Below are 27,776 nucleotides of genomic sequence, written 5' to 3'. Positions count from 1 at the left end.
AACCCTAAGATTATACCAACTTTAATCACAACACACTCATTCGCACAAGATGTCATTATAACAATAATTGTGTTAATCAGAATGCCACTATCATAAATGCGTCCTGCCAGATATCATTCCGATATTGGAAAAAATATTCGTGATTATTCCATTAATACTATGCTGATTAAGTCAATTTTTCAACATTTTGGTCGTGGATAGTAGCTACCGGAAATGGCTACATTGCTTCATTGGAGTTGCCATAGACAGTTCAATTGAAAGTAAAGTGTAAATTGGAAGCAAATTTTCTTTCCTGAAGAATGTTTATCAGTTATCGAAGAAGCTGTTTCACCATTTGTTTCATATTTGCTGTGAAAAAAAAACATAAGCGACCGCTGTTTACGTCGGTAAAGTTTTATTAAAACATACGGTACGATCAATCTTCAGTATAAATAAAGAGAATATCGCTTAATACTTTTGTTTCCCGTTTGCTATATAATTGTAATTATATTAAATAATACACGCTACAGCTAGACATATCGGAGCACTGTTCGAAATTTGCTCAAAGTGTCTGCGTTCCACGTTATTAGTGTCAAAAATATCAGCATCTTTACTTTATTTTTTGTCTGTACCCTTACTAGCGTTACGATTGTTAGGCTTTGAATAATCGCAAAATTTTACAACTAGTTGTTGAATGCGTCCTATGATACATAACTATATTTATAAATAATCAGTATCGTTATTTGAATAGCTTTTCCATGAAATTATCATGTGTCACGATTTGAATGGTGATGCCACTAACGTTCTCCTACTTATCGCAGCTGTCCTATTTATCGCTTCGCTTCATTGTCTTTTAATTTTTAAAAGTAAAAAATAGCCGTACTCTAATGCTACACAAGCAATAACTACACGCGTCGAGTTGACTATTGCACCTGTCTTTCCCACTAATTTCCAGCTACGTTTTACGTACACTGAATATTGAATAAATCAGTTGCCTTTTGAATACCACCAAAGACATTGAAGGATTACACAATGGCACTTTCAACGCGGATCTCCGATGCCCGAAGATTAACATTAAATAATTATTTTATCGTAGGACGGGGGAGGAGTTTCCTCCGCATCCTTCGAGTTATCGGGCAGGAGAATCGCTATATGATACGGTGGCGGTGGAGCGACTATGCTTGCTAATGAAGCCTGTTGGATATTTCCAGGGACCAATCCACCCAGCGGCACACTTCCGGCAGTACCATTAAGCAGGGGCGAAGGATTGCTGCTCAGAAACTCTGGATTCTAAAAATAAAAGCATAACCAAAAAAATTAGCCTGGAACTATTAAACGAGTCAACGGAAATATTAGATACCCACCTGTAGTGAGCTTTGTTCTGCGTTCGAAATCGTTTCCGATATCACATTGTTGCCAGAGATTTGGATGTCCCGTGGACGTCTCCAGAGCGACACGGTACAAGCCGCCAAAAAGAATGTCGCCGAAAATGCACAGAAAATTAATACTTCTAGGCCGGTGCCCTGTGAGACCAAAGTTAAAAGTGGACGGGAGAATTAATTATGTTTGGCTAGATAAAGCAATGACTTCCAAATTTCTAACGGCAGAAGTACCTACCTGATGGTCGAAATAAAACTTTGCTCCAGCTACAAATACAGTGGCTAAAGCTAACGATGCCCACATACCACATTTGAGGTGTGCCGGCAACAGTTGTGCATCGTGTCCCACGTGCGGTTGTGCTTGCTGTCCAGCATTGCTGATTCCCTCGATTTCAGCTCCAGACGATTGTGTTGATGCACTACAAAGTTGAGATAGCAAGGGAATAAGCCGTAAACCTTTCTATATGTGGTAAACACATTTAACTTGTATTGCGCTACATTAAAACGATAACATTGTACAACAAGATCGTGGAACACAAGCATAATTTTTCATTTATTTTTACTATGTAATAAATTCACCAGATTTCTTGCTTCTTTTAATCCATCTATATGGGATAGTAAAATGTTCAAAATAATGCTCGATGGATTCTTTTAAGTAAACTTATATACTACAATTTTCTGTCGTTGTATGCTTTCATGTCAACAGAGGATTGAATTGAAGAATTTAATGCTCACCTATATATATGGTTCATCGACACAGGTACGTGGTAGTTCAGAGCATTCGGTGAAGAGCTCTGCTGTAAAATTGGACTCGACTGTGGATAAGGCGATGGCGCTGGCAAAATGCTGCTCTGGGGATTATACTGACCACTGATGTGTAGCTGCACCTGATGTACCTGTTGCTGCTGTAGATTACTCGCTTGCGATTGCTGCTGCGCAGAAGCTTGATTGTGGTGCGGATGATGTGGATGGTGATGATGATGCTGTTGATTTGTTTGCGACTGATGTTGTAGCTGTGGCTGCTGGTGCTGATGAGCTGTCGACTGTTGGTTTTGTGTGGACGAATGATGGGCTCCTGGGATAGACGGATTCGTTTGCGATTGATGCTGCTGCTGTTGCGACTGCTGCTGGCGATGAAAGTGAGGCCGGCTGCAGTCAACCGTTTGAAACCGATGTATTGGGGTGACCATTGATTTCCGGGGCACACGTCGCGGGTGGCCAAAGCCCAGACCACCACCACTGGACAAAGATGCTGCCACTCGGGCTCTGCCGAAACCACACGCTTGCGATCGTTTATCAATCCAAAAATGCATCTCCTCTCGCAGCCACCGCTTCTATTGAAGTGTTGCACTCTTCTAAATTCAAGAACAACGCAGATCAGACATCTGCAATCTAGCAATATATGGCACCGTCTAGTAGTTGTTGATCGATTGTCCGTTAATCTTATTCGGTTGAGCAGGAATCACATGTTAACTTATTTCGATTGGTCTACAAATAAAGTTTAGGGTAAGGTACGAGAAAATATTTCACTGAACAGTAAACGGTTTTTTTTAAATGGTGAAATAATGCAGCAAATTGTTTCGATGACACGTTGAATTACTTCAGTTATTATGTTCCTGTACACTTTAAAAAATCTCAAAAGCATATAGACTGTCAAAATTACAGCCTCTATAATTAAATCAAATAAGATATGTTAACATTTTATATTTACAATTCACATTTTTATATTATACATTTCCCTTTGCTTTAAATTTTCTGAACAAAAATATTTAAGCCTCGATTCCTCCTTAAAATGAAAGCTTAAATTTTACAAATACGCTCTGCCTTTTCTGCGTGTCAATATCAATTTTGCCGGGCGCTTGACAGTACAAAAACTGAATAAATAATGAAGTTACTGAAATTGAATCATTCCGTGAACTCTCTCTGTCTCTCTGTCTCTCTCTCTCTCTCTCTCTCTCTCTCTCTCTCTCTCTCTCTATCTCTATCTCTCTCTATATGTATATATCTTTCTTTCTTTCTTTCTCAACCTCTTGCAGATGCAAAAGGCTTCATTGAAAGTCCAGTACAGCGTTTGCATGCAGCCTCCACCCGGTTGACACAAGGGACGATCAATAATCAATGCCCTAATTTAGTTAGGACCGACAGCTGACGGTTGGCAAATGCATATATTTTCACCAGCTGTTCTCACGCATACTTTTCATCTTCAAAACAATAATCTATACTTGGCTTCAACACTATTAAGAATATTCGGTTCGATGTACAACCACTGATTATTGGCGCAATTTTCGTTCATTTTCAGATAAAGATACTTAAATAATTCTGTTTCTTAATGCTTTGCTTTAAATAATGTATAGAATATCCTTAAAGGAGTTAATTTGTTCATATTTTCTTTGCATTTTATTTCTGAAAATTTGGCTTTTAGCAGGGCTGGTCACTTACAAAAAAATGAATCGTTTTTTTGTTACACCCCTACTATTTCTTCTCCTTAAATATGTTCCTCTTCGCCGATGATTAGCAATGCTTTCTTCTTTTGTTATTAAATGTCAAGTAGTTTGGACGCAAAAGTGCACTCATTAACTGAAACAACATGTAAATTCAAGACTCTTCATTATACTTGTGAACATTCCTGTTGTGGACAGACCGCTGCCTCATCCTGAGGGCTCGCCGTTGACAGCAGGGCTGTCATCCGGTGACGTCCTCAGTGAGGATCGCGGCGCGAGAAGGACCAGCCGTCTTCTCCCCGCATTGCGTGTTATTGTGTGGTATTATTTATTATTGTAAACAGTTGAACATATACCAAAGATAGTGAATAAATACATATTCTGTTTGTGCCGTACACCACCGTCCTCATGTATGTTTTGTGCGGACACAACAGTGGCGACGAGGATGGGATCCTCCTCGCGTAGGGGGGGATCCTACAACGTACCGACGCAGCACGGAGGCCACCATTGCGGTTCCACCATTGCGCAACCGCCATCGCGCAGGATGGGCTCGCTCGAGCTTGCGCGTAGCCCCAGGATCCTCACTCCGCTGCAGCACTATACCGGACAAAGCGAGGGGACATTCCGCTTTGGACCGTCGTCACACGGCATCACCGCCGCCCGCTGCAGCGTCATCGGACACGCTGGTGCAGTATTGTCGTGCGCGGCATCAGGGCCGCCCTTGCTGCACCAGCATCATCGTCGAGCCCGGTGAGCAGGCACAGTGCTGAGGCATATCGGCTGCCCCCTGTCCATCTTCATCGCCGGCGCTCCAGCTGCACAGGTGCATCTCGACGGCGGCACCACTGTCGCCCCTGTGCAGCAACATCGTATGTGTCCCGGGTCACAGTCGTCGTGCGCGGCATCACGGTCGCCCCCTGTGTACCCTCATCATCATCGTCAACGTCATCATCATCCTGCGCGCCCTGCACAGCAGTTCACCGGCAGCGACATCACGGTCGCCCCTGTGCAGCGGTTCCGGCTGTGCGGTCCAAGCGCGCGCGGCACCACGGCCGCCCCCTGCTCAGCCGCACATCGACGCCCCAACGGCAGCAGCATCCGGAGAGCTGCCTCATCAGCATCATCGGCGTCCGGTGCAACGTCCTACGGCAATAGCATCATGCTGCAGTTGCACCAACAACAACAACAACAACAACACCACAGCGGCTGCAACGGAACGAGCAAGCGCAGCACATCGGCTGCCCCCTGTTGCAGCCCGTAACGCTCATCCCGTTCGAGCGTTAGGCACGGAGGCCGTTCAACACTCTCCCCCGTTTTACACAGCGCCACTTGAGCCGTACGCTTGCCACTCCGGTTTTAAGTACATTAAAACCGCTGCGTTGGCTTAAGCCGTACCGGCTTAATTAAAACGGGGAGATGTTGTGGACAGACCGCTGCCTCATCCTGAGGGCTCGCCGTTGACAGCAGGGCTGTCATCCGGTGACGTCCTCAGTGAGGATCGCGGCGCGAGAAGGACCAGCCGTCTTCTCCCCGCATTGCGTGTTATTGTGTGGTATTATTTATTATTGTAAACAGTTGAACATATACCAAAGATAGTGAATAAATACATATTCTGTTTGTGCCGTACACCACCGTCTTCATGTTTGTTTTGTGCGGACACAACAATTCCAAACATCTTCATCACTTCAGGTCAGAGCTCACTTCCGCTGCCCTTCATTTAATGCATTGCGACGAGGATTACTGTTAAGAGTTTCTCTCTTCATCTGTTGCCTACATGGTTTGTGGTGCAGGAAGGCTATCCGTACCTATCTTTGCTCATTCCTTGTTAGTCTGTGAGTGCAAGTATTTTAGTTATTCTTTGATTTTAGTTTGGTCAGGACACACTATCAGAATCGTTCGATATGATGAAGTTTTTTTTTCATCTTCTCCCATATTTTCTTTCTTGCTCCATGCATATGATTATCTTCACGTTCTCAACCAATCCTCTCAGCCTGTCGAGTTACAAAAAACCCATCGGGTTATAGAAACCCTTTTCTTTAGCCACATATGCAGTTTTTCGTATAACGCTATGTGTCGTATGGTTTATGTGTGAAGTTTTATGTATTTGTATGTTTTTCATCCCACGCACACCCCATTGAGGAAGTGAGGATGCATTACATCAAAGAAGCCCGGATGTTCTGATTGGTGTGACATTTTCCCACAGGAAGTATCCATACCTTGATCGTTGTGATGCACGCCTTTCAGATGATAAAACGTTGAAAATGTTGACGGTGATAACTTTTTAACCTGAAATCTGCATTTCCACCTAGCCCGATTGAAACAGTGAGACCACTACCACCCGCGACTGTTCTCATTTGACGTACAGAAGCGTCGAGGGAAGCAACAGCATCGCAATGTCCTTTAACGGCCATCTCATATCACCACATACCATATACACACATACAGTCAACGCGTTAAACATGCATCCGCAATATTGGCGTAGTGGCGCTACGTTCGGGTTACCATTTTCTCACGAGGTAATTGCACCACGAATACGTTCCATATAAATTGTTTTATTAGTGCACTAAACAATACATCTTTTTTAAGCGTCATTTCGCACTCTCTCCAGTTTTATCTTCACAAACAAGATGAGTGTGAAGAGTTTACCCTTTTTCATTTTTCCTTTTAGAGAGACACAACCGAATGGTTGTTAGAGTGTTTCCAACTGCATAGTGTGGCACACGAACCGGATTTCAACTAATTTATATTAGCTTATAACAACTGAGGTTAACTTATATCTTCCACTGTGCCAACAACGGAATGATGGCAGCATTTCACCATTATTCCACAACTCGCCACCTTCATTCCACATCAACACGTTAACTTTTCACCATGCATCAAAGTTCTTAGGTCACACTAGCCAAGATGAGGGCGGAATCGTTTCTCTTTTACGCCAACTCCTAATATGCAACCGTTTGCACGGCTCTAGGCACGGCGTAGGAAAACACTTTTTGCAGCAATATGGTCACTGGTGTATGAGCTACTACCGTTCTCAAATTTGCTGAGAGCAGTAAAAATGGCACACTAGCATCATCCTTCGATGGAAGGTAATTTTCCACCTGGCAGCAGTAGCTGCTGAAAGATTTTTCCCAGTCTATCTATCCTCCGATGAGGGTACTTTCGCACGGCAACACTATCACCTCAGTACTACACGGAACGGACCCAGACACTTTGGCTGGGGCGGGAACACATACTGGCTGGGGTTTGTTTCCTTTTTCATTTTCTACAACAACTCTCACCGTATACTGGCCGTTGCTCTCCATCATGCGCTCTTAGGCAATAGAAACTGCTCTCTATCGATGCGTATCTCCTCTCGCGCTCGCTCTTATTTCTTCCTCGTGCACAAACATCCCCCAAACATCCCCTTGAGGGGAGAAATCATAAAAAAGGATAACATGCTCATTTTTTTATCAAACAGATAAACACACACACGCACAACAGCTGTATCGTGTCGAAACCGATATTGTTTTCACAGTTCATTGGAGACATCCACCTTCACAGAGTGCTCTTTTGCAAGCTGTACATTATTGAGCAGTAAATCAGAATTTTGTTATGCCTATTACCATTACCTGTTTTATTTTCTTGCACGCAACTTGTTGTTACACTTTTTCATAACTTTTTAACTTTATAATCAACACATATATTTCTTCCTGAGTCTACGAATTCATGCCCGACCCGACTCCGATTCGGACCGTAGCATAGGGCCATTTTGCGAGCAAACCACCCAAGCTCTGACACTCACAAAACAAAATGTGTTGGGAGCAAATCTAGAGCGGATTTCCCAGCTCCAGTGAGTAAATCCTCTCACTCTCACAGCGCACCATACCCAGAAAAAATTAGTGCCACATTTCATCCGGCCGGAAAAACATTGGACCTTCCAGTCGGCACCCGAAAATGACCGATCGGTATGTTGATGTTTTGCGCACACCTTGGCGTTGAGTAAGGCGTGGATGATTCGCGTTTATTCGCGTATTTATTTTTGGATACTTCTTGGATACAGCAGCTAGCTATCCGTACTCATTATTAGCACCAGTCAAGCACCACCATGGGGTGTATTGCAATAATTTTTCATCCATTGACTTTTTCTGCCATCTCGGTTGATTAAGATACGCTTAAACTCTTTTCGTAAATGTTTTATCTCTACGAAATGTATAGATGAATGAAAGGAACTCATTTTGTAACAGTTAGGTGGCATTTTTCATTTACCCACACTAGGCTTCTTGTTAGCTCTTAAGCACCAGTTTTAGATAACGTTAAATGGCCCTCAAAAACTTTATATGCGAAGCAATGCGATCCGCTAGCTGAAAAGTTTGGTGACCCCAGCCTCTCGATAGACTTTAATCCGCTTTAATGGCATGTCTGTCCGACCATGCCTTTTTAATACAAATATTTCACAGTGTGCCCAAAGTTATTCAAACCTGCTCAATATGCTTTCTGTAAAACAAGTGGAGAAATTCACGTACAAAATATTTGCGTGGGAATAATTACTAGCCTTTTTCCCTTTTTTTTTTATTAATATTATTTCAGTCCGTCAGCTGACCATGAAGGGCAGGTTATCATCATCCCTTTGCGACCTTTTCCGGTGCAAACTTAATTCAAATGGGCCAATGTTCTACTGATAAGCAATGAAACCAAACCATCCGTTCGCGTTAAACATCTCAGCACATAATCCTTCGGACGCTTATAATGAGCTTGCATAAGAAAGTGCACGTGTTTAAAATACCAAACTAATGTACTGTAAGCGATGGTTAGCTTCCCGGTTCTGGGAGACGGCCGGCGTGTGCTATTGATGAGTGGCGGCGAGATAATTTTTTATATATATATAGTCATCATGAGGCATCGTGCGTCCTAGTATTCAGTGTCATTCTCCAGCGGTAGCATCAGCGTACGAGTACAATGGAAGTACGTAGCATCAAGTGCGAGCTTTAATCTCTGGGACATTTGTTGGTTTCCGATCTCAACGCCACCGGTACAGCAAGTGCAATCTTATCAGTGTGTACACAGCCAATTTGAGCTGCAGTACCAATGACATAGTGGATTCGAGATTTTAAACTGTATAAGCTATTAAATCTTTCAAGGACAAACACACAATTGAAAGAAAAAAAATAAGGCGAATTAACAGAATAGAGTGATGGTTGTAATTGAATTGAATCTGGGTGCTTAAAAGTTAACCAAAACTTAAGTGCTTTTTTCTGCCAAACGGTTTTACGTCCTGTTTTTACGTGAAAAGCATGCACTTTACTGCTATAGTTGGCTTTTGAATGTGTTGTGTGAAAAAATATAGTTGAGCTGTTGGCTGGATTGTACAACAACAATAGAATCATTTAATACATACCCAAGTGATTACTTCAGATTTCCACGCGCGGAACGCATGCACGCTACAGAACCGTTTCTTTGAGAATTGTAAATAAATAAAAAAAAAACTTGCTAACGGCTGATTGCTGTATTCTGCCTAACAACAAAACTGTCAAACGAGAATGTATGTATGTGTGAGTGATGACACAATCCATTTGACGTACAACAGATTGTTTACGTCCGTACGCCACACAGTATTGTTTCTGTGAACAAATTTGCTAATGTTGGTTCAAGAATCTTAGTTTTATTTCTGTACAATTTACCGGCTAGAAATTCTGTAATACGTCGATTGCAAGTGCCTTGATTTTGCATTTAACTGGAACGTGGAACCAGGAATGCGTCACTATATTCCGTGCGGTTCTTTGCCGGTAGTTCACTTCGTCTGATATTTATTATCACAGAATTAGTTCTCTTTTTACTTTATGATACGTTCTATTCTACAATTTCAACTTGGCTTGTAGTGGAACATAGTGCATCTAATACTATATAAAACAACCGACCATATTATGTATGAAATATAACTATTGTGTTGGACAGTAGTGCTATCGTTGCTTGCATGTGTTTATTTCATTTTACTTTTCTATTAATTTTTTATTATTCCCACGCAGGTGGCCAGCGAAATGAACGTTGTTCAACGAAGCAAAAATCCCAATTTCCTACGAACGAGCTGCACCGATAACTGGTCGGTCCCGTTCTGCAACTGCGAGTATCCAAATGAAACCCGATGGAAACATTCGACGAAGAAAATGCTGCCGTGCAGCTGCGGAGAAGATACATCGACAAGGCTAGATTGGATATGGGATAAAGCATTAACATTCGAAACGGTGGTATCTGGTGCGGAAGTGATTTTTCACCCAGTGTACAGCCAAGGAACTACCATAGTCCGTGGTAATGAACCATTATACCGAGGGCGACACCATTACTGGGAACTGAAAATTCTTTCACCCCTATCCGGGACAGACATCGTAAGTTTCCTTGTTAACTAATACAACTAATAACTTTATAGCAGTGGTAACATTTTATTTTTAATGTAAGCACATGTATCGCAATTGTTTAAACGAAACGACAGCGATCGGGGCACTATCTATTAATCTGGGATGCAAAATTCTTCCCTAACTGAACCACATCCTTGGGCAAGTTGCGAGAAGAACGTCCCGGGCGGACACTCTCTCGAAACCATGTTTCCGCCAATGCACTGATAATGGCGCCGACAGCTGAAGGGAAACTCCGACAGCGGTGGTCGTAGCAGTATATTATTGATCAGTCCGGCGCAAATATTGATCGTTTCGGTAGGATCGCACGCGTCCACACAGCGCTGGGCACGTTGGCTAAAGAAGCGACCCACTGGACAACGCCACTCGTGTTCGGTGCCATGATGGCAGGAAATGTATTCGTTGCATATTTCCGGCAATGGGAACCGTAGTCTCATTCCTGCCGGTATGCCATCGCAGAAGAAGGCTGTAGTCCCTGTGGCAAGCAGGATGACTGCTACGACGATCAACAAGACCCCTATAAAGGTTGGAATTGTAACACGCATCAAAGATAGATCGTAGTGTAAATAATATCCTAGGGTAAGACCTCCAAGACAACCTACCTTTCATTACTGCTCACCTACTAGGTAATAAACGTACTATTATGGAACGCAATCACTAGACGTGTTTAATTGCGTCTCCACGTTGCCAGACGCTTATCGTCTGTATTTTATCAAATCTGGTTCTCAATAATGATTGTGAAAAAGAAAATCCCTTTATTGCCCTTGTGATATTGCCGAGAATCGTTAAAATAAATACGCCATGAGGTAGTTGTGGTATGTCTGGTGATAAAAATAATATACCACCAGTCCGTTGAAAATAATTGATAATTGATTAACCTTGTAAATGATCGATACAACGTTGATACAAATTCGTGAAAGCTTCTTCAAAACTAGCATTTCAATCTTTTAAAACGCAATTTATTCTTATCAGTCCTCTGTTAAACCTCTTTTTCAGTTTTTTTTAATTTTAGTGTTTATTTTTTTAAGCATGAAAACATGCATAGTTCTTCAAGAAATTAACTATTCTCGTTTTCATAAGATAATTGCCCGTTTTATATTTACTTACTCATGTCACCCTAAAAAAAGCTTCAACACAATTATGCCATGTTATCCGAGTGTGTAGTAACTTTATTGTTATATTAGACAATTAGTGACAATATTAGCAATCATCTTGGCTAAAAGTACATGCCTGGAGCAGTTGGGAGAAGAAAAACCCTTGGGGACATGTGTTCAAGAACATGTTTCCTCCAAAACACGTGTAGTATTGTTGACAATTAGGAGCCTGCGTCGGTGGTACGCGAATGAAAGCACCATCCGGCACTCCAGCACACCATAAGGTTTCTGCAAGTAAAACGTAACGGGCAACAAGAATCAGGATATTATGCTATGCTATTCGTAATAATTTGTGCAGAATGTTGAAATTACCTCTTCCCGTTGGACAGGTGGCTTCACATTGTAGGTTACGTGGATTGAAAAATTCCCCAGTAGGACAGTACCACTCGTGATCGGTGTCATGTTGGCAGGCAATGTACCGATTACAGTCTGCAAAACTTTCATGAATCAGCAAGGTTCCGCCAGGAAGTCCATCACACCGAGCTGCCTCTGCAGCGAAGGGCAGAAGGGCAGAAAGCGAAACAAATAGAAGTAATATTGCAACAGTTGAGTGTGTTTTGATTGCTCCTGCCATTTTAAAATAGCAAATTTCACTATGCCTAGAACTCGTGACTGTTGGCTTCGAAAAGCAATAAGTAAATGTTTGTCGGACAAGTTGTAGAACATTGATTAAGCCGAATGGATAAGACTTCCTTGCGTCAGCTGAAGCCTAGACGAACGATTTCCGGCACGAATTTTATCAAAACATGATTAAAGTCGGGAACCGCAACCTCGATTAATCGTTTTATTGGCTCTGACGCTTGAATCTGAGCGATTACGACTGTTCTGTAGTAGCGAGATAGTAACTGCTAGTCGGGAATGGAAAGGTAAACTTATAGTATACGTAAGTATCGATTGTTATGTTATTACTGATTAAGGAATATTCTCAAGCAAATATCGAGACTGAGTGGTTTAAAATTTAGCTTACGCATATTTTTCCCTTCCTATCGCCCTACCAATTAACCCGAATAATAATATTTCTCTGATTCAATTCATTTTTAGATGTTTGGCATTGGCACTGATAAGGTGGATTTACTTCGGCATCAGTTTTCATTCACCAGTGTGCTAGGGATCGACGACCAATCGTGGGGCTATTCCTATCGTGGGTTGGCACAGCACAATGGCCAACTGAAGTATTATGGAAAGAAGTTCAGCCGTGGCCGCATCATTGGTATCTACGTGGACATGTTTCGTGGTACATTGGAATATTTTCTTAACCGACGTTCGCTTGGCCGAGCGTATTCGGGCATTCCGAGAGAAGACGGAGTAGAAATATATCCGATGGTTTCATCAACGTCCGCCAAATCGTCCGTTAAGCTTATAAATGCTGCCTCTTTCGAAGATAATCTGAGGTTTAATTGCATGAAGGTGGTTTGTAAATACCCAAAGCTCCTCGCACAGGTAAATGCTATACCAGGCCTGAAGAAGATCGCACAAGAGCTATGGTTCTTGCAATTAAAAGAGCCTAACCGGACAGAGGACTTCGCACTTAACAATTTACATCTGGCCGACGAAGCAGTACTGTGTGGTAAAAAGCTAAAACTCTTCAACTCAACCGATTCGGCCGCTGGTAACGATTCCAAAGGACAGGAAATCAATTCGGAATCCCAAATCTATGATAGCTTAATGAAGCGCGAGGATCTCAACGAAGAAACCACGAGATCATCAAAATCACACAACCACCGCTTCATTTCTACTGAGTCTAATAGTGAGGATGATGAGCTGGCTGTGATTATTTAGATAAATACTATTTATACTGCCAGTATACTGGTAACCAGTATACTGCAGGCGTGTGTACTGAACCAGTGCCATCCATTTCAATCATTTTACCACTACAGTTGTTACCATCGTAAGGATAAACATAAATTAACCTAAAATTGGGATCAAAATGATGCTGACGAAGTAAGTAATCTTTTGTTATGTTAGTCATTTTTTTCCTACTTGTGGATTTTCCTCGAAGTAATATGGTTATTTTACAACTAAAACTAAATACTTCATGATATACGGCTTGTGTATGATACGTATGTTCATCAACCGAGTTGGAAGCTCATTCATACTCGTTATCTTAAATTTCGTCTAGCATTTATTTTGCAGATGTATCGTGTACTTCCGTATGAATTAATAAAGACTTTGATTTTCACGATTGATAAACCTTAACATAGAACTGTTTATACATTACGAGGTTTTTGGACCGTTCCTCCCTAATAAAGAAAAGAAACATACAATTGTTTAGTAATATAAGCATTTTTCTTCTTATTTAGTACAGCTGTTGAATCAAGCCAAGGCCTCCAGGGTCTCTAGGGTTGGGCCAATTGGCCGATACCACGGGTGTGAGACCTTAAAAAGTCTCGTCTCAAAATAAGAAATCGTCATATTAAAAACGCACGATAATCATATCATTATTCAAAGTGCTTCTAAAGTAATTGAACATGACTTAACACACATACACATACACAAGTTCACTATAAAATATAAATACGAAGAATAATAAAAAATATTAATAAGAGTTAACAATAAACGGTTAGATTAGGGTATAGCGGAAATTCAAAGATGAATAGAATCGCTTGAAAACGAAGTTAGATGAGTTCAGTGGAACCACCCCTCATGACGAGTTGTTCGCATAAAAAATCAAAAACCTCTCATAACAAATAAAATCTCGCATAACGAGTTATATCACTTATGTTTTTAGTGTGTTTTTTGGAGGCGGTAAAATCTAGATCACGAACGGTAAACATTGAGCATATTATTGATGGTAATTATCACATAGGCAATCAAAGCTCTTATTTGATTTTAAGCAATTGTTTAATATTACACTATTATCAGGAGCAAAAGTGTCGTATAATGATGTGAGGCGCAAGTGTGGTATATGTTGGTTTCTAGCGCGTTTTTCTGAATTGCTTATGAAGGCGAAAGTTTCATCTGTCAATTGCTGCCACTTGTAGGCTGGGAACAGAATTTTTCAAATATGTTTTAGGTAAAAACAAATAAGAGAGAAAATGTGTATGCTTGAGCAATTCATTGGTGCACTCAAATGTGGTACTAATGATATGCTCTTGGGCGAGATGATCTTATTTATTATAAATTGCTTATAGCATAATTTCTTTCTTACTGAATAACTGTTTGAAGACGCGATAAAAAGTGGAAGACGGTGGAATCAAAAAGAGATAAAAAAATATATCAATGAAAAAATCAATTTTGTGCTGTAAATTAGTGATGGGCAAAACGGCTCCGACTGGCTCCAGGCAAGGTTTTAACACAAAGAACCAAACCCAAATAGCCAGAATTGCTTAAGCAGCTCATTTTGGCACGCTAAAGATCGCTGCTCTAATTCGCCTTTTGCAGTAGATAAACAGCATCAAAGTTCTAGGTGGGTCTTTCAAACAGCGCCTAAGCAGCTTCCTTATGCCACGATGCCAGGGATTATTTTTCTTTGTGTTTTATTTTCAAGCAAGCGTCATTGATGAAATAAACAACAAGATTTGTTTCGTTTAAACACATATGTATATTTTTAAATCCTTTGTATTGATGAATAACACAAAATTTTAAACAATTTACTGATAATTCACAATCACTTCACTCAATATTCATTCTTCAAATAACGAATCTAACTTGTGCAGCAGCAATGAGATTATTGCCGGCGTCCGTCTTTGACACTTTGACAAGAGCCACCTTGTACCGATGTCATGCATTAAAAAGCTATAAAGTTCCACCAAGTTCAGTACCCTTTCTTAACAAGCCTTCAAGTTCCACCATGAACCCTACACATAGTGCTAATCAGCCGCAAAGTTCCAAAAAGTACCATGTGCCTGTTAAAAAGCTCCATAGTTCCGCAAAGTACCGTCTATCTCTTAATCAGCCACAAAGTACGACATCGGAACGATTTTTCGTTAAACAGCCCTAAATCAGCTATAAAGTACGAGCTGGCTATTTGGGAAAGAACTTTTTCAATGAAGTTTAAATCGAGGAAATCCGTAAATAGCGCAGTAGGTCATGTTTAAAAGAATTTATCAAAAAAAAAACATCGATTAGTTTTCAATATTGTTAAAAAAGACGAGACTAACGAATGCTACACAACCACCGACAAACCGACGTGACACTGGTGTTACAAAAGTGTCCCACACGAAAGTACTGTCATTTACCAGTGAGGCGAACACTTCTGTCAAAGTAAGCTCTGTTCACTGCTGCTTCGATGTAAACAATTTTTCTAAATACAAATTACGAAGGAAGTGTGAGGCAAGATTTTGTAAGAATTATTGGAAAAAACACCCAGGAAAATCATTTTATAAGTTTCTAAATCAATGCAAAAGATGTGAGAAGTACATAAAACAATACGCAATGGAATTTGCAAAGAAAAACAAAAAGGGGGTTTAGCAGTTTCTTCTCTGTGTCAGTGTAGTAAGCGAATCATTATAGAGATGGCGCTAGTGTTTAACGTATTTTCATTTGAAATAAGGAGACAACTTTTGAAGCTCATTTTGTTCGAAGTGTCACGTCGGTTTGTCGGTGACACAACTTCATGCTTGTCAATACTGCAATCATATCGTGTGTTAGCTTCCACACGTGCGAGGATATATATTCATTTATGGAACGGAGGCATGAGTGTAGAGCCGTTAGTCCGGAGCCGGCTACGGAGCCGTTGGTGCGGAGCCGGCTCCGGAGCCGTGGGTGGGTGTGGGTGCGGAGTCGGCTCCGGAGCCGTTGGTGCGGAGCCGGCTCCGGAGCCGTTGGTGCGGATCCGGCTCCGGAGCCGTTGGTGCGGAGCCGTCGGAGCGGAGCCGTCGGAGCGGAGCCGGCTCCGGGAAAAGGCCGGGAAAAAGTCGGAGCCGGCTCCGGAGCCGTTGGTGCGCTCCGAAACGCCCATCACTACTGTAAATATTACCCAAAAAGATGAATTTAAAGTCCTTGAAACCGGTAAACTTTTTTTCGGCAAAATACCATTGATCTTCATACGAAGCTTCAAAAGACCAATGTTTCCGAATAGATAACTATGGGCAACATATGCTGATAATAACCGAACAATTCTTCATATAAAAAAAGACATCCCATTTGTTGATGGTGTAACATGTGTATCTACATTTGTTATAGAAAAATTTGAATTATGTTGATAAAGTTAAAAGGTACCGATCTAAAGACGCTTTTTAAAAAAAGTTTTAAAAAAATATATAGTACGAATATATCTTTTCATGCATCAGTTACATAAATTCAAAGAAAACATACTTTGGTGATATAAAAAGGAGGTAATAAGTTCACGTGCTCCAACTATAATCCACTGAGAAGCATTCGATCGTTGAATACATCATGTATTCCGCAATTGTTTCTAGTTTTGCTCTCGGATGGATCACATTTTTCAAAAAATCTATTCCAAGATAGTTTGTTGACGATTTTGAAGAACAGGCTCTACTGTAATAAACGCTCCAGTCTGGCGATGTTTTACTGTCAAATCCATATTTCTGTGTTTCCAATTTTCTCGGCGAACAAATCTCATCGCATCGCATCACTATCTCGTTCTCCGACGTGCGAGCAGGAGGCGAAGTTTTCGCGAGTTTTAATACTGCCATCCGGAATCGCAGAAACCGTACCAGAATATGGCATCGTTGGTGAATAGTGTACGCGGCCTGGCTTGCCGCAATACGTCCCTGCTCCGTTGCGTGTTTTTACGCTCGGTGTCTTCGGCCACGGTCGCCCGGCGGGATAGGTGTAATGAGAAGTTTTTGACAGCCCCGGCCTCCGCACTGCTGTCCCCCTTTGAGGTTAGAAACCCTGTGTTATTTGTCTGGTTCGTGCCGGAGCCCCCATTTATGTAACACAATTTTCCGATACTCCTTCGCCCGTAGCCAAAAGTATGGAGCGTACACAGATTCTTTGCCACCAAGCCGAAAGTAGATGAGATCAAACAGCGTGTGCTGAAAGTTGTTGGCGCTTACGATAAAGTTACAGCGGATAAGGTGCGAATTCAAGTGATTTGATAGCATTTGTTTTTCTTTTTCTCTCTCCCCCACCCTTCCCGCGCGTTCACAGCAAAATGGTCGATGGCAACTAGAGATAGTTAGAAATTACAGTGCTAAGGAACCGCTAACGCTTCAGCTGATCAAAGAGCGTGTCCTGCTGGTGCTCAAGCTGTACGACAAAGTCAATCCCGAAAAGGTAGGTGTTGATGCTGCTTGGCCTTTTTCTGTTATTGAAAATTGTTAGTTTCCAAGCAATATGACAACCAGCAATTTAGCACCTCTCGTTGCCAGCGATTGTTTTTGCTGTACCGTGGCGTACCAAAGCAATGCCTTTTTTTATTCTAAACCAAATCTATCCTGACCAAATCTATGTCTAATTTTTATCCCTACCAGCTTACACTGGAGTCGCACTTCATCAATGACCTCGGGCTCGATTCGCTGGATCATGTCGAGGTGATAATGGCCATGGAAGACGAATTCGGTAAGGAAAGCAAACCTTTGTAATGCTCGTTCAACTGTAATGTGTCATGTTTCGCTCTTGATTTAAGGATTTGAAATTCCTGACGGCGATGCGGAAAAGCTTTTCAGACCTGCCGACATTGTCCAGTATATCGCCGACAAGGAAGATATTTATGAATAAGGTTTTCATAAGCAGGACTCAAACTGTAAAAACTCTGTATCTGGCAGATGCTGTAGATCCTAGTGTGAGAAATTGATGATGAATGTTGTAAACAGATACTATTGATGGTCACCTACGACGAAAGCGTGCTGTAAGCAAGAAGAGATGCCGGTAAATATGCATTAGAAGGCACAAACATCTGCACATGGAACATAACAACAAACCTATAAATTAGGGTACACAGCTTCTCCGTGTTGCAAAAGAGCAAAAAATAGATGAATACCATTAATACCAATAAAATGTATCTGCTATTTCGTCGCTCCTGTTAAAACATGTGGATTTTTCGCAAAGCCCAAACAGTATTTACTTGAACCCTTGAGGTACATGAAAGAACTAAATACGATAAGGACCGAAACAAAATCTTGTGAATATGTGATAGCAAATGGGTTTGTATTAAGAACATAGTTAATTAATACGACATTGTTAAAAAATCTGTAAAAGATACCAACATCTTTGCTTATGATTCTCTTTTTTAGCATTATTGTGATCTACAGTATTTTATATTTTAATACAATTTGCTTACAACAATGCATCCACGCGATCATTGCTGTACAGTTGAGAAAATTATGATTGGCAACCCGGGATTGTAGCGAGAGAACTGCTCGCATTCTCAATAGCGAGAATAACAGACTCGAATATGTGAGAAAAAACTGCTCGAACGCGTACAAGTGAGAAGCTTCAGCTCCAACGCCGAAAAAGTGAGCAATAATTTTACTCACCTGACATTAATTACAACCAGCAATGAACAAAGCGGCCTGCATGGTTGTCTGCGATGCTTTGAGCAAAAAAGTTGCATAAACTCTTTAGAATATTCGATGAACAGTGCTAATTGATAACATTGGAGTCCTTAAGTCGTGAATTACGTTTTCACGTATCTGTGCGAGTGCGGCGTGTGGTAAAACGGCGTTGTTTGTTGTGCGTTCGTGCAGTGCAACCAAACCCACTCGGCAGCCATTTTCTCTTGCGAAGGCAAGCGGCAGTGAAACTTCTTGGTGCGGTGTTAGCAGTACGTAGTGCTATTAGCGAATCGATGGTTTGCTAAGAACTGTGCGAGTTTTGCATCGTGATTACTGCAGCTCGCTCAAAGGTTGCCAGTGACTAAGGTACATAAATGGCTAGTCCAACGCCACAGAACAGCCCAATGCCTCCGCCACAAGCACCTTCGCAAAGCCCTGCACCATCACCTTCACCGCACAGTCCTTACCAGCAGGCACCTCCGCCACATCCTGGTCAAAGTCAGGGGCCGCCTCACATGCCTACCCCTGGCCATCATGTACCGCCCCAAGCAGGACCCCCGCCTGGGCCACACATGTCGATGCAAGGGCCTCCGACACCCCACGGTGGCCAGCCACCTAATCCTCACGGACCGCCGCCACCCCAGCACCCTTCCCATATGAATGGACCACCACCGGGGCCGCAGGGAGCACCCGGGCATGGACCGGGCGGACCACCGCATCACATGCCTCCATCGGGACCGCAACACATGCCGCAACATCCACCCCATCCTGTAATGGGGCACCCGGTTCCCCCGCATCCCGGAATGGCTGGGCACCCGGCACAGGGCCCACCCTTGCCTCCTGGAATGGTTCCAGGTGGTTATCCGGGACACTCGATGCCACCAAATGCGGTATGTACAGTAAGAAAGTGTCCGGTCCCGTAGCATGATAATTCTCGAATTGATTATTATCCGAACATGAACAATCCGATGCGAAAAAACAAACAAGGATGAAACCAGGATAGGAGATAACTCAAGCCACTAAATTAAAATTCACACTTAACGAGTATCGTACGTTCTATCGTACAATATTATTATTATTATTTATTATTTTTTCACTTAGATTCTTCTGTTTGTTGTATTTTTAGATATCGCTCTCTACCCATAAGTTATCGTTATCACTGAAACCCTACTGAACTGGTTTTGGAATGATGATCAATGATAATCTATCCTGCTCATATAGATATTTTCACGAAGTCTACTGTCTCTTTGATTTTAATACCGTATTTCAATTATAGATATATGGTGTTACAGTTATTTATATTTAGCTTTTAATAACATATACAGGCGGTCCCGGAAATACACGCTACCTGTTATATGCGGTTTTGTAAATTTGACTATTATTATAGCAAATTGTACTGTTTTGACACATACGTTTTAGACTGCCAAATAATATCCCTTTTGATCGAATGTTAAAAACTGTTTCAAAAGGTTTGCAACTTTTATATTCAGTCAGAATCACATCAAACAATTCATTAAGTATAACCACCTCCCACTTGTACAATTACATGAAAACTAGTGATATTTTGACTGGAAGTACACACGGTTTTCCATTCCGATTTTACCGCCGTTTTCGGTTTCCATTAACCGTGTATTTCGGGGACCGTCTGTATTTAAATCACCATCGGTAAAGGTATGGTAATGGTAAAGACAAAAAAAAGATTTTTTTCATTTCATTATCCTTCTTCGATAACCGCAACCTGACACATTACAATATATTTATTGCTTATCAATTAAAGCTGCACCCAGTGGTCGTATAAAGTTAGTTAGTGCGGTTACGGAGGGCAGGCAATATTACTCCTTGCTAGCTAGCTTCTCATCAACGTCGCGCACTATGTTCAGTATCGTTTGAGCCAACGGTTCACTACTGGCGGCGACAATATCTGGCTTCATAATGTCGTACTGTCCTCCTGTGATGCTAATAACCGTGCCGCCAGCTTCCTGGATCAGTAGCGCGCCTGCTGCAATGTCCCACGGTTTAAGATACTGTATGCTATAGGCATCGATCTGTCCGCTAGCGATGTATGCTAATGAGAGAGCGGCGGAACCAAACGCACGCAATCCTACGCACTCCGCGATGAACCTCTGGCCCCGCTCAAACAGGGCCGCTCGTATCGGCTTATAGCTTCCGATGGAAAATTCATGTCCCACGAGGGCATCCTTCAGCTGTAAAATATAAAGAGGAAGGTGAATTCACCCAATCGAATCGAGCATGTCTTTCCTCTACTTACTTCCTTCGTGTTGCGCGTGTGGATCCGGGAACCGTTCAGAAATGACCCTTGCCCTTTAATGGCAGTGAATAGCTCATTGGCGGTTGGGTTCGCTATGATAGCGATCTGTAGTTCATGATTGACCGCCAGTGCGACAGAAATACACGTGAAGGGTACGCCTCGCACGAAGTTGACCGTGCCATCAATTGGATCAATTATCCACGTTGGCTCCGGTCCGAGAATCAGCTTGGCTCCACTAGCGAACGCCGATTCTTCTGCGCAAAATTTGTGATGTGGAAACTGTTGCCGAAGTCCCGCGATCAAAATGTCCTCCACTCGCTGGTCGTACATAGTCACCAGATCCCAATGTTTACCTTTCACCTCCACCTGCTTAGAAGCGGAGCGAAATCCCTCGAGCACTATTTCGTTACACTGTTTCACCAATTCCAGCGCTGTTTCGAAGGCTGCCTTTAATTCGTTTTCGTCGCACATGATGGTACGCTGATAACGTGTTGAAGATTTTTTTTTAAATTATGATAAACTGCGTACACCCGGTACGTGCGACCGCTGCCGTTGCCTGATATACTTGGAATGATGACAGCTAGCGTCACACACAGCGGCTCAATGACTTTTGATATTAGCAGAATCGCGCCTGTGTGTAAGTGTGTGTGTGTGGCAGATAAGGCGTACAAATATAGCGAAACGTGATATTCGTTACGCCTTTTGCTCGCGGTTCATGCATTCCGGGGCTACGGTACTGTTTTCATGATGTAAATTAGTGATTGTATTGTTGACTTAATCTCAATGTCAGCGTCTGTAAAATCTCGAACCAAAGATAAGCTTATCCTTCTAGTGATGCTTTATTTCGTGCGAAGTTGTTCGTTATATCATTTATCTTTCTCTTTCTCTATTTTCCTAACAGGGACCGCCACCGCCAGGGCCGATGCAGGGAGTTGGTGGTCCTGGACCGGGGCCTGTAATGCCACCCGGTGCTGCCAATCCCGGCATGATGCCCGGTTCGGCCCCACCACCACCCCCGGGACAAGAAAATCTTAACGCTTTGCAACGGGCAATCGACTCGATGGAGGAAAAAGGACTGCAAGAAGATCCACGCTATTCGCAGCTGCTGGCATTACGTGCTAATTCCAAGCAACAAAATCTAAACGCTCCGCAGCTGCATCAACTGCGCGGACAAATCATGGCGTATCGCTTGCTGGTACGTCATCAGCCAATAAGTAAGCAGCTAGCATCGCAAATTTTGGCCCAGCGATCCGATGGGACCCCTCCGCAATGTCCAACACCTCCAGCCAGTCCGTACCCGAACGCTGCTGGAGGGCCCTCACCGCAGCCGGGAATACCGCCGCAACCCTCGCAGCAACAGCAACCGCAACCACCACATCAACAGCAAGGACAACCGCAACCGCAAGGACCTTCTACGGTTCCGAGTCACCCAGGAGCACCACAGTCTGCAATGCAGGGCCCACCGGGCAAGCAAGGAGGGCCGCCCGGTCCGCCAGACGCGATCGGTTCTAACAAACCACCACTGGGAACCGGTGGAGGAATGCCTCCGAATCAAAGTCCAATGCCAGGCATGACCATGGGTGGACCCCCACAAGTGGGACACGGCCAGCACCACCAACAACAGCAACAGCAAATGCAACAGCAGACACATTCGGCAGCATCACACGGTCATCCCCAGCAGCAAATGCTTCCCACAGTCGGACAACCTGCCCGTCCGAACTCGCAAGGGCCCGCTGGTGGGCCGGGTCCAAGACCGGCCGCCCAAGCACCGACGATGCAACCGATGCCGAAACAGAACCGCGTCACGACCGTTGCGAAGCCGGCCGGATTGGATCCTTTAACCATATTGCAAGAGCGTGAAAATCGGTTGGCCGCCCGAATTGCTCTTCGGCTGGAGGAGCTCAATAATTTGCCAGCCTCGATGCCGGAAGATCTGAGAATGAAGGCCTTGATTGAGCTGCGGGCGCTACGGGTTCTGAATTTCCAGCGCCAGCTGCGGAGCGAAATTGTCCAGTGCACACGACGCGATACAACACTCGAAACGGCCGTCAACGTGAAAGCTTACAAGCGTACCAAACGGCAAGGTCTGCGCGAGGCACGTGCCACGGAGAAACTGGAGAAGCAGCAGAAGCTCGAGGCCGAACGCAAACGTCGCCAGAAGCATCAGGAGTTCTTAGCGTCGGTATTGCAGCATGGTAAAGATTTCAAAGAGTACCATCGTAACAATATTGCCAAGCTGGGCCGCCTGAACAAAGCGGTAATGAACTATCATGCCAACGCGGAAAGAGAGCAAAAGAAGGAACAGGAGCGTATCGAGAAGGAACGTATGCGTCGCTTGATGGCGGAGGATGAGGAAGGGTACCGTAAACTTATCGATCAGAAGAAGGACAAGCGGTTGGCATTCCTGCTGTCGCAGACGGATGAGTACATCAGCAACCTTACGGAGATGGTCAAACAACACAAGGTGGATCAGAAAAAGAAGCAGGACGATGAGATCCAGCGCAAGAAACAGCTCAAGCGTCACATTCTGGAAAGCGGCGATATCGAACATTTGGACGAACACTGCGAAGCATCAGATTGTCGTGTAACGGTGATGGAAACGGCAACAGGCAAGATGATTTCGGGAGATGATGCACCGTTCCTGCGCGATCTGCACAGCTGGCTGCAGCTGCATCCTGGCTGGGAGTACGTTATCTCGGACGGCGACGCCGACGATGACGAGGAGGAATCGGAGGGAGGAAAGAAGAAAACTCCCGAGGAAGAGATGAGCGATGACGCCAAGACGAAGGAAGTTATCCAAAAGGCGAAGGTTGAGGATGACGAATATAAGACCGAAGAGCAGACGTACTATAGCATTGCACACACGGTTCACGAGAAGGTGACCGAGCAAGCATCCATCCTAGTGAATGGAAAGCTGAAGGAGTACCAGATCAAGGGTCTCGAGTGGCTGGTATCACTGTTTAACAACAATCTCAACGGCATCTTGGCTGACGAAATGGGTCTCGGTAAGACGATCCAAACGATCGCTCTCGTTACTTATTTGATGGAAAAGAAGAAAAATAACGGTCCCTATCTGGTTATTGTACCGCTCTCGACACTCTCCAACTGGGTGTTGGAGTTCGAAAAATGGGCCCCAGCAGTCGGTGTCGTCGCTTACAAGGGATCTCCGGCGGGTCGCCGTGCTGTCCAAAATCAGATGAAAGCGACTAAGTTCAATGTGCTGCTTACAACCTATGAGTACGTAATCAAGGATAAGGCCGTGCTGGCGAAGATTTCGTGGAAGTACATGATCATCGATGAGGGTCACCGAATGAAGAATCACCACTGCAAGCTAACACAGGTGCTCAACACGCACTACAATGCACCGCACCGTTTGCTGCTCACGGGAACGCCTTTGCAGAACAAGCTTCCCGAGCTGTGGGCTCTGCTAAACTTTTTACTGCCATCGATTTTCAAATCCTGTTCCACATTCGAACAGTGGTTCAATGCACCGTTCGCCACTACTGGCGAAAAGGTGGAACTAAATGAGGAAGAAACGATTCTCATCATTCGTCGTCTGCATAAGGTGCTACGTCCATTCTTGCTGCGCCGTTTGAAAAAGGAGGTCGAATCGCAGCTCCCGGACAAGGTGGAGTACATCGTCAAGTGTGACATGTCCGGGTTGCAGCGCGTGCTCTACAAGCACATGCAGAGCAAGGGAGTGTTGTTGACTGACGGCTCGGAGAAGGGCAACAAGGGCAAGGGAGGTGCGAAGGCTCTGATGAACACGATTGTCCAGCTGCGCAAACTCTGCAACCATCCATTCATGTTCCAGCATATAGAGGAAAAGTATTGCGACCACATCGGTGTGCAGGGAACAGTCACTGGTCCGGATCTGTACCGTGCATCGGGCAAATTTGAGCTGCTGGATCGCATCTTGCCCAAACTGAAAGCGACTGGGCATCGGGTACTGCTCTTCTGTCAGATGACACAGTGCATGACTATAATAGAAGATTATCTTTCCTGGCGCGGCTTCGGGTATCTGCGTCTTGATGGTACTACCAAGTCCGAAGAGCGCGGAGATTTGTTGAAAAAGTTCAATTCGAAAAATTCCGACTACTTCCTCTTCCTGCTCTCTACTCGAGCTGGCGGTTTAGGTTTGAATTTGCAGACGGCAGATACGGTCGTTATTTTCGATTCCGATTGGAATCCCCATCAGGATCTGCAGGCTCAAGATCGTGCGCATCGTATCGGACAGCGAAATGAGGTGCGCGTGCTGCGACTAATGACGGTAAACTCAGTAGAGGAGCGTATTTTGGCTGCCGCCCGGTACAAGCTCAACATGGACGAAAAAGTCATCCAAGCCGGTATGTTCGATCAGAAATCTACCGGTAGCGAACGGCAGCAATTTCTACAAAGCATCCTGCACCAGGACGAGATGGATGAGGAGGAGGAAAATGAGGTCCCAGATGACGAGATGATCAATCTGATGATTTCGCGAACGGACGATGAGCTGGAACTGTTCAAAAAGATGGACGCTGAGCGAAAGGCGGAGGAAGTGAAGCCGCGTCTGCTGGACGAAGCTGAACTGCCCGACTGGTTGGTGAAGGATGATGAAGAAGTCGACCGATGGGACTACGAGGAAGAAACATCTATTCTGGGCCGGGGCTCGCGCCAGCGAAAGGAAGTTGATTACACTGACAGCCTAACGGAGAAAGAGTGGCTCAAGGCCATCGATGATGGGGCCGACTTTGATGAGGAGCTTGAGGAGGAGGAACGAGAAAAGAAACGAAAGGGACGCAAACGAAAGGGTAGAGGAAGGGACGACTCGGATGATGAGAGCATTGTTTCAACAATGACAAAGCGCAAGAAGGGCATAACCGATCCGAAGATAAGGAAGCAGATGAAGAAGGTCCTAAAGGCAGTAATCAAGTACACCGATGCTGATGGACGCGTTTTGAGCAAACCGTTCCTCAAGCTGCCTTCCAGGCGTGACCTGCCCGACTACTACGAAGTGATCAAGAAACCGATCGACATCAAGAAGATACTAGCCCGCATCGAAGAAGCAAAATATGTCGACTTTGCCGACTTGGAGAATGATTTCTTCCTGCTGTGTCAGAATGCTCAGACCTACAACGAAGAAGCGTCTCTGATCTATGAAGACAGTCTTGAGCTGCAGTCAGTGTTTAGCAATGCAAAGGCAAAGATCCTGGACAACCATGAAGAAGAGGAATCCAATGAAGAAGGTACGTAGGTGAGGTTTGGGCGTGTGTACAACTTCCATTACTAATCATTTGGATACTTTTCCTTGCAGAAGAGGAAGAATCAGACGAGGAAGGCGGTAGCGTGAAGATGAAGCTTAAAATATCGAAAGGATCAACTTCTTCCACCTCCTCTGCGAAGAAAGCTACCCCGGTGCGAAGGAAACGAGCACAGAAGAAGTATACCATCTCGGATGACGATGACGATATTGATTAAGTATGCAAACAATTTGCAATACCTATGGTTTATCTTTATAGTATATTTTATCGCTGCAAAACAATAGGGTCAGACAGTAGCTGTAATTTGTAAGTTCAGTAAAGCATCATCATCGTGCACCTTAAAAGCAGCAGTTGTGTGAGTTCGCTGCTATAGCGGCGAACGCATGACGAATACCATTCGCTTTTGTTTAGTTTAGAGAGCAGCATCAGCAGCAGCAGCTGATACATTAGAATTGTATTATCTATATTGTACAATTAAGCATCAACGCGTTACGTATTGCAACGAAAGTCGCATTCAAAAAATTGCAAAAGATTAGCTCCCCATAGACAAACACGTAGAAAAAACAAATGCTTAGATTTTGGAAACTCAAACCATTCAACAACTAATCCCTTATCCAGTTCGGCTTGTCGCAGAACTATTTCTAGAGGAAACTTATTGTGTGCATCGGCCAACGATGGTCAAATCTGTTCCATTACGGACAAATATTTATAGATCTGTTGGTTGTTCGTGCTGCACTACTACAGCGGGAACGTCATGTAAAGATAAAATCGGGATTTTTTTTTATTATTTTTTTCCTTTATATAAATAGTGACATTGTCATGCTATTATTATTAACCTTACTGGACACACATTTACTGGTCGGCTATAGATATTAATACGTGTAATGAAATCAACTGAAAATCGAAGTGTTATTTTTTTTTCTAATGCATTCCGAAAAAAACTTCTCTAGCGAATGTCGTCGGGCGCTCAACTAGTTGGAATCTCGGTCGGCCATGTGGCTATTGCATCGGATAGTACTCGCATTGCCTTTTTTATGTTTATCAAATAAGCTTTCAATAATGATCCCAAAAACTATTGATCCGACATTCTACATTTTATAAATTAAATCTCCCAATTATTCGCGATTCTGATTACAACTCCCGCAGATTCACCAAAATGTCCCGCGTAAGTGACCTACAGAGGAAAGCCCTGTATTTTTCGAAACGATGTGTACAATTTTGCAAGATGTGGTGCGATTATCGCCAACAAGAACTGGTGACGGTGTAACGTACGGACAAAAGTTACAAAAGCTGTTGCTAGAAACCAGTAAAATGATGGCACCCTCTTTTGAGTATTTCATTTATTAGTGTTACAGAGTGTTACTAAATATAGGACATATTCACCTTATAATTACATACATCATAATTATGTACAATGTCGGACTAGTTCATAAACATCAACGAATTCTGGATATGTTTGGAGCATTATTTTCGAGTTATTTAACTGGCACCCTAAAACAGAAAATTTTGGTTAACAGAATTCGGT

At 43.4% G+C, this 27,776-nt stretch overlaps 6 protein-coding genes and 1 long non-coding RNA gene across 15 annotated transcripts; 3 read left to right on the top strand and 4 right to left on the bottom strand.

Moving 5' to 3' along the window:
• Window positions 1–327: 327 nt before the first annotated feature.
• Window positions 328–9,260, bottom strand: LOC121599119. Of its 3 annotated transcripts, none has more exons than XM_041926655.1 (5): window positions 9,174–9,260; window positions 2,094–2,846; window positions 1,597–1,777; window positions 1,344–1,502; window positions 328–1,269 (listed from the first exon to the last, which is right to left on the bottom strand). In XM_041926655.1, exons 2-5 carry the CDS (start codon window positions 2,669–2,671, stop codon window positions 1,054–1,056), a joined length of 1,134 nt encoding a protein of 377 aa, XP_041782589.1. In that variant the 5' UTR covers window positions 2,672–2,846; window positions 9,174–9,260; the 3' UTR covers window positions 328–1,053. The 3 variants fall into 3 exon arrangements, with proteins under 3 accessions (XP_041782589.1, XP_041782588.1, XP_041782587.1); XM_041926654.1 differs by lacking the exon at window positions 9,174–9,260 and adding an exon at window positions 7,408–7,550; XM_041926653.1 differs by lacking the exon at window positions 9,174–9,260 and adding an exon at window positions 6,016–7,344.
• LOC121599120 (SPRY domain-containing SOCS box protein 3) lies at window positions 8,668–14,678 on the top strand. Of its 5 annotated transcripts, none has more exons than XM_041926658.1 (3): window positions 8,668–8,740; window positions 9,802–10,158; window positions 12,381–14,675. In XM_041926658.1, exons 1-3 carry the CDS (start codon window positions 8,735–8,737, stop codon window positions 13,116–13,118), a joined length of 1,101 nt encoding a protein of 366 aa, XP_041782592.1. In that variant the 5' UTR covers window positions 8,668–8,734; the 3' UTR covers window positions 13,119–14,675. The 5 variants fall into 5 exon arrangements, with proteins under 5 accessions (XP_041782592.1, XP_041782595.1, XP_041782593.1 ...); XM_041926661.1 differs by having other exon boundaries at window positions 8,693–8,807; window positions 12,381–14,678; XM_041926659.1 differs by lacking the exon at window positions 8,668–8,740 and adding an exon at window positions 9,250–9,317 and having other exon boundaries at window positions 12,381–14,676.
• On the bottom strand, window positions 10,189–10,891 carry LOC121599121. Its single transcript, XM_041926662.1, has 2 exons — window positions 10,788–10,891; window positions 10,189–10,702 (listed from the first exon to the last, which is right to left on the bottom strand). Exons 1-2 carry the CDS (start codon window positions 10,792–10,794, stop codon window positions 10,281–10,283), a joined length of 429 nt encoding a protein of 142 aa, XP_041782596.1. The 5' UTR covers window positions 10,795–10,891; the 3' UTR covers window positions 10,189–10,280.
• On the bottom strand, window positions 11,330–12,221 carry LOC121599122. Its single transcript, XR_006005639.1, has 2 exons — window positions 11,652–12,221; window positions 11,330–11,567 (listed from the first exon to the last, which is right to left on the bottom strand). It is a non-coding gene; the product is annotated as an uncharacterized LOC121599122 (long non-coding RNA).
• A 2,174-nt stretch (window positions 14,679–16,852) lies between the features above and the next one.
• Window positions 16,853–18,276, top strand: LOC121598206 (acyl carrier protein, mitochondrial). 3 transcript variants are annotated; one of them, XM_041924731.1, is made up of 5 exons: window positions 16,853–17,128; window positions 17,213–17,218; window positions 17,397–17,522; window positions 17,720–17,807; window positions 17,875–18,276. In XM_041924731.1, the coding sequence occupies exons 1-5, from the start codon at window positions 16,964–16,966 to the stop codon at window positions 17,964–17,966; spliced, it is 477 nt and encodes a 158-aa protein (XP_041780665.1). In that variant the 5' UTR covers window positions 16,853–16,963; the 3' UTR covers window positions 17,967–18,276. The 3 variants fall into 3 exon arrangements, with proteins under 3 accessions (XP_041780665.1, XP_041780667.1, XP_041780666.1); XM_041924733.1 differs by lacking the exon at window positions 17,397–17,522 and having other exon boundaries at window positions 16,854–17,128; window positions 17,213–17,323; XM_041924732.1 differs by lacking the exon at window positions 17,213–17,218 and having other exon boundaries at window positions 16,855–17,128.
• A 445-nt stretch (window positions 18,277–18,721) lies between these two features.
• On the top strand, window positions 18,722–27,152 carry LOC121598203 (ATP-dependent helicase brm). Its single transcript, XM_041924727.1, has 3 exons — window positions 18,722–19,632; window positions 21,913–26,236; window positions 26,305–27,152. Exons 1-3 carry the CDS (start codon window positions 19,117–19,119, stop codon window positions 26,466–26,468), a joined length of 5,004 nt encoding a protein of 1,667 aa, XP_041780661.1. The 5' UTR covers window positions 18,722–19,116; the 3' UTR covers window positions 26,469–27,152.
• On the bottom strand, window positions 20,466–21,581 carry LOC121598205 (inositol monophosphatase 2-like). Its single transcript, XM_041924730.1, has 2 exons — window positions 21,012–21,581; window positions 20,466–20,946 (listed from the first exon to the last, which is right to left on the bottom strand). The coding sequence occupies exons 1-2, from the start codon at window positions 21,480–21,482 to the stop codon at window positions 20,575–20,577; spliced, it is 843 nt and encodes a 280-aa protein (XP_041780664.1). The 5' UTR covers window positions 21,483–21,581; the 3' UTR covers window positions 20,466–20,574.
• Window positions 27,153–27,776: the final 624 nt, after the last annotated feature.

This window comes from Anopheles merus, chromosome 3L, assembly GCF_017562075.2.
Source record: "Anopheles merus strain MAF chromosome 3L, AmerM5.1, whole genome shotgun sequence".
Classification (NCBI taxonomy): Eukaryota; Metazoa; Arthropoda; class Insecta; order Diptera; family Culicidae; genus Anopheles; species Anopheles merus.
Note: the sequence above shows the minus strand (reverse complement) of the source record. Positions and strands in the feature narration are given on the sequence as shown.

What these genes read in the sequence shown, in the direction of transcription:
- LOC121599119 (XM_041926655.1), bottom strand. Translation starts at nt 2,671, where the DNA reads ATGCATTTTTGGATTGATAAACGATCGCAAGCGTGTGGTTTCGGCAGA. An exon ending in TCGATGAACCATATATATAG is followed by an intron (nt 1,778 to 2,093) that starts GTGAGCATTAAA and finishes TCAACTTTGTAG; the next exon opens with TGCATCAACACAATCGTCTG. An exon ending in AGTTTTATTTCGACCATCAG is followed by an intron (nt 1,503 to 1,596) that starts GTAGGTACTTCT and finishes TTGGTCTCACAG; the next exon opens with GGCACCGGCCTAGAAGTATT.
- LOC121599120 (XM_041926656.1), top strand. Translation starts at nt 9,529, where the DNA reads ATGCGTCACTATATTCCGTGCGGTTCTTTGCCG. An exon ending in TTCCGTGCGGTTCTTTGCCG is followed by an intron (nt 9,562 to 9,801) that starts GTAGTTCACTTC and finishes ATTCCCACGCAG; the next exon opens with GTGGCCAGCGAAATGAACGT. An exon ending in CCCTATCCGGGACAGACATC is followed by an intron (nt 10,159 to 12,380) that starts GTAAGTTTCCTT and finishes ATTCATTTTTAG; the next exon opens with ATGTTTGGCATTGGCACTGA.
- LOC121598206 (XM_041924731.1), top strand. Translation starts at nt 16,964, where the DNA reads ATGGCATCGTTGGTGAATAGTGTACGCGGCCTGGCTTGCCGCAATACG. An exon ending in ACAAAGTCAATCCCGAAAAG is followed by an intron (nt 17,523 to 17,719) that starts GTAGGTGTTGAT and finishes TATCCCTACCAG; the next exon opens with CTTACACTGGAGTCGCACTT. An exon ending in GGCCATGGAAGACGAATTCG is followed by an intron (nt 17,808 to 17,874) that starts GTAAGGAAAGCA and finishes TCTTGATTTAAG; the next exon opens with GATTTGAAATTCCTGACGGC.
- LOC121598203 (XM_041924727.1), top strand. Translation starts at nt 19,117, where the DNA reads ATGGCTAGTCCAACGCCACAGAACAGCCCAATGCCTCCGCCACAAGCA. An exon ending in ACTCGATGCCACCAAATGCG is followed by an intron (nt 19,633 to 21,912) that starts GTATGTACAGTA and finishes TTTTCCTAACAG; the next exon opens with GGACCGCCACCGCCAGGGCC. An exon ending in AGAGGAATCCAATGAAGAAG is followed by an intron (nt 26,237 to 26,304) that starts GTACGTAGGTGA and finishes TTTTCCTTGCAG; the next exon opens with AAGAGGAAGAATCAGACGAG.
- LOC121598205 (XM_041924730.1), bottom strand. Translation starts at nt 21,482, where the DNA reads ATGTGCGACGAAAACGAATTAAAGGCAGCCTTCGAAACAGCGCTGGAA. An exon ending in ACACGCGCAACACGAAGGAA is followed by an intron (nt 20,947 to 21,011) that starts GTAAGTAGAGGA and finishes TATATTTTACAG; the next exon opens with CTGAAGGATGCCCTCGTGGG.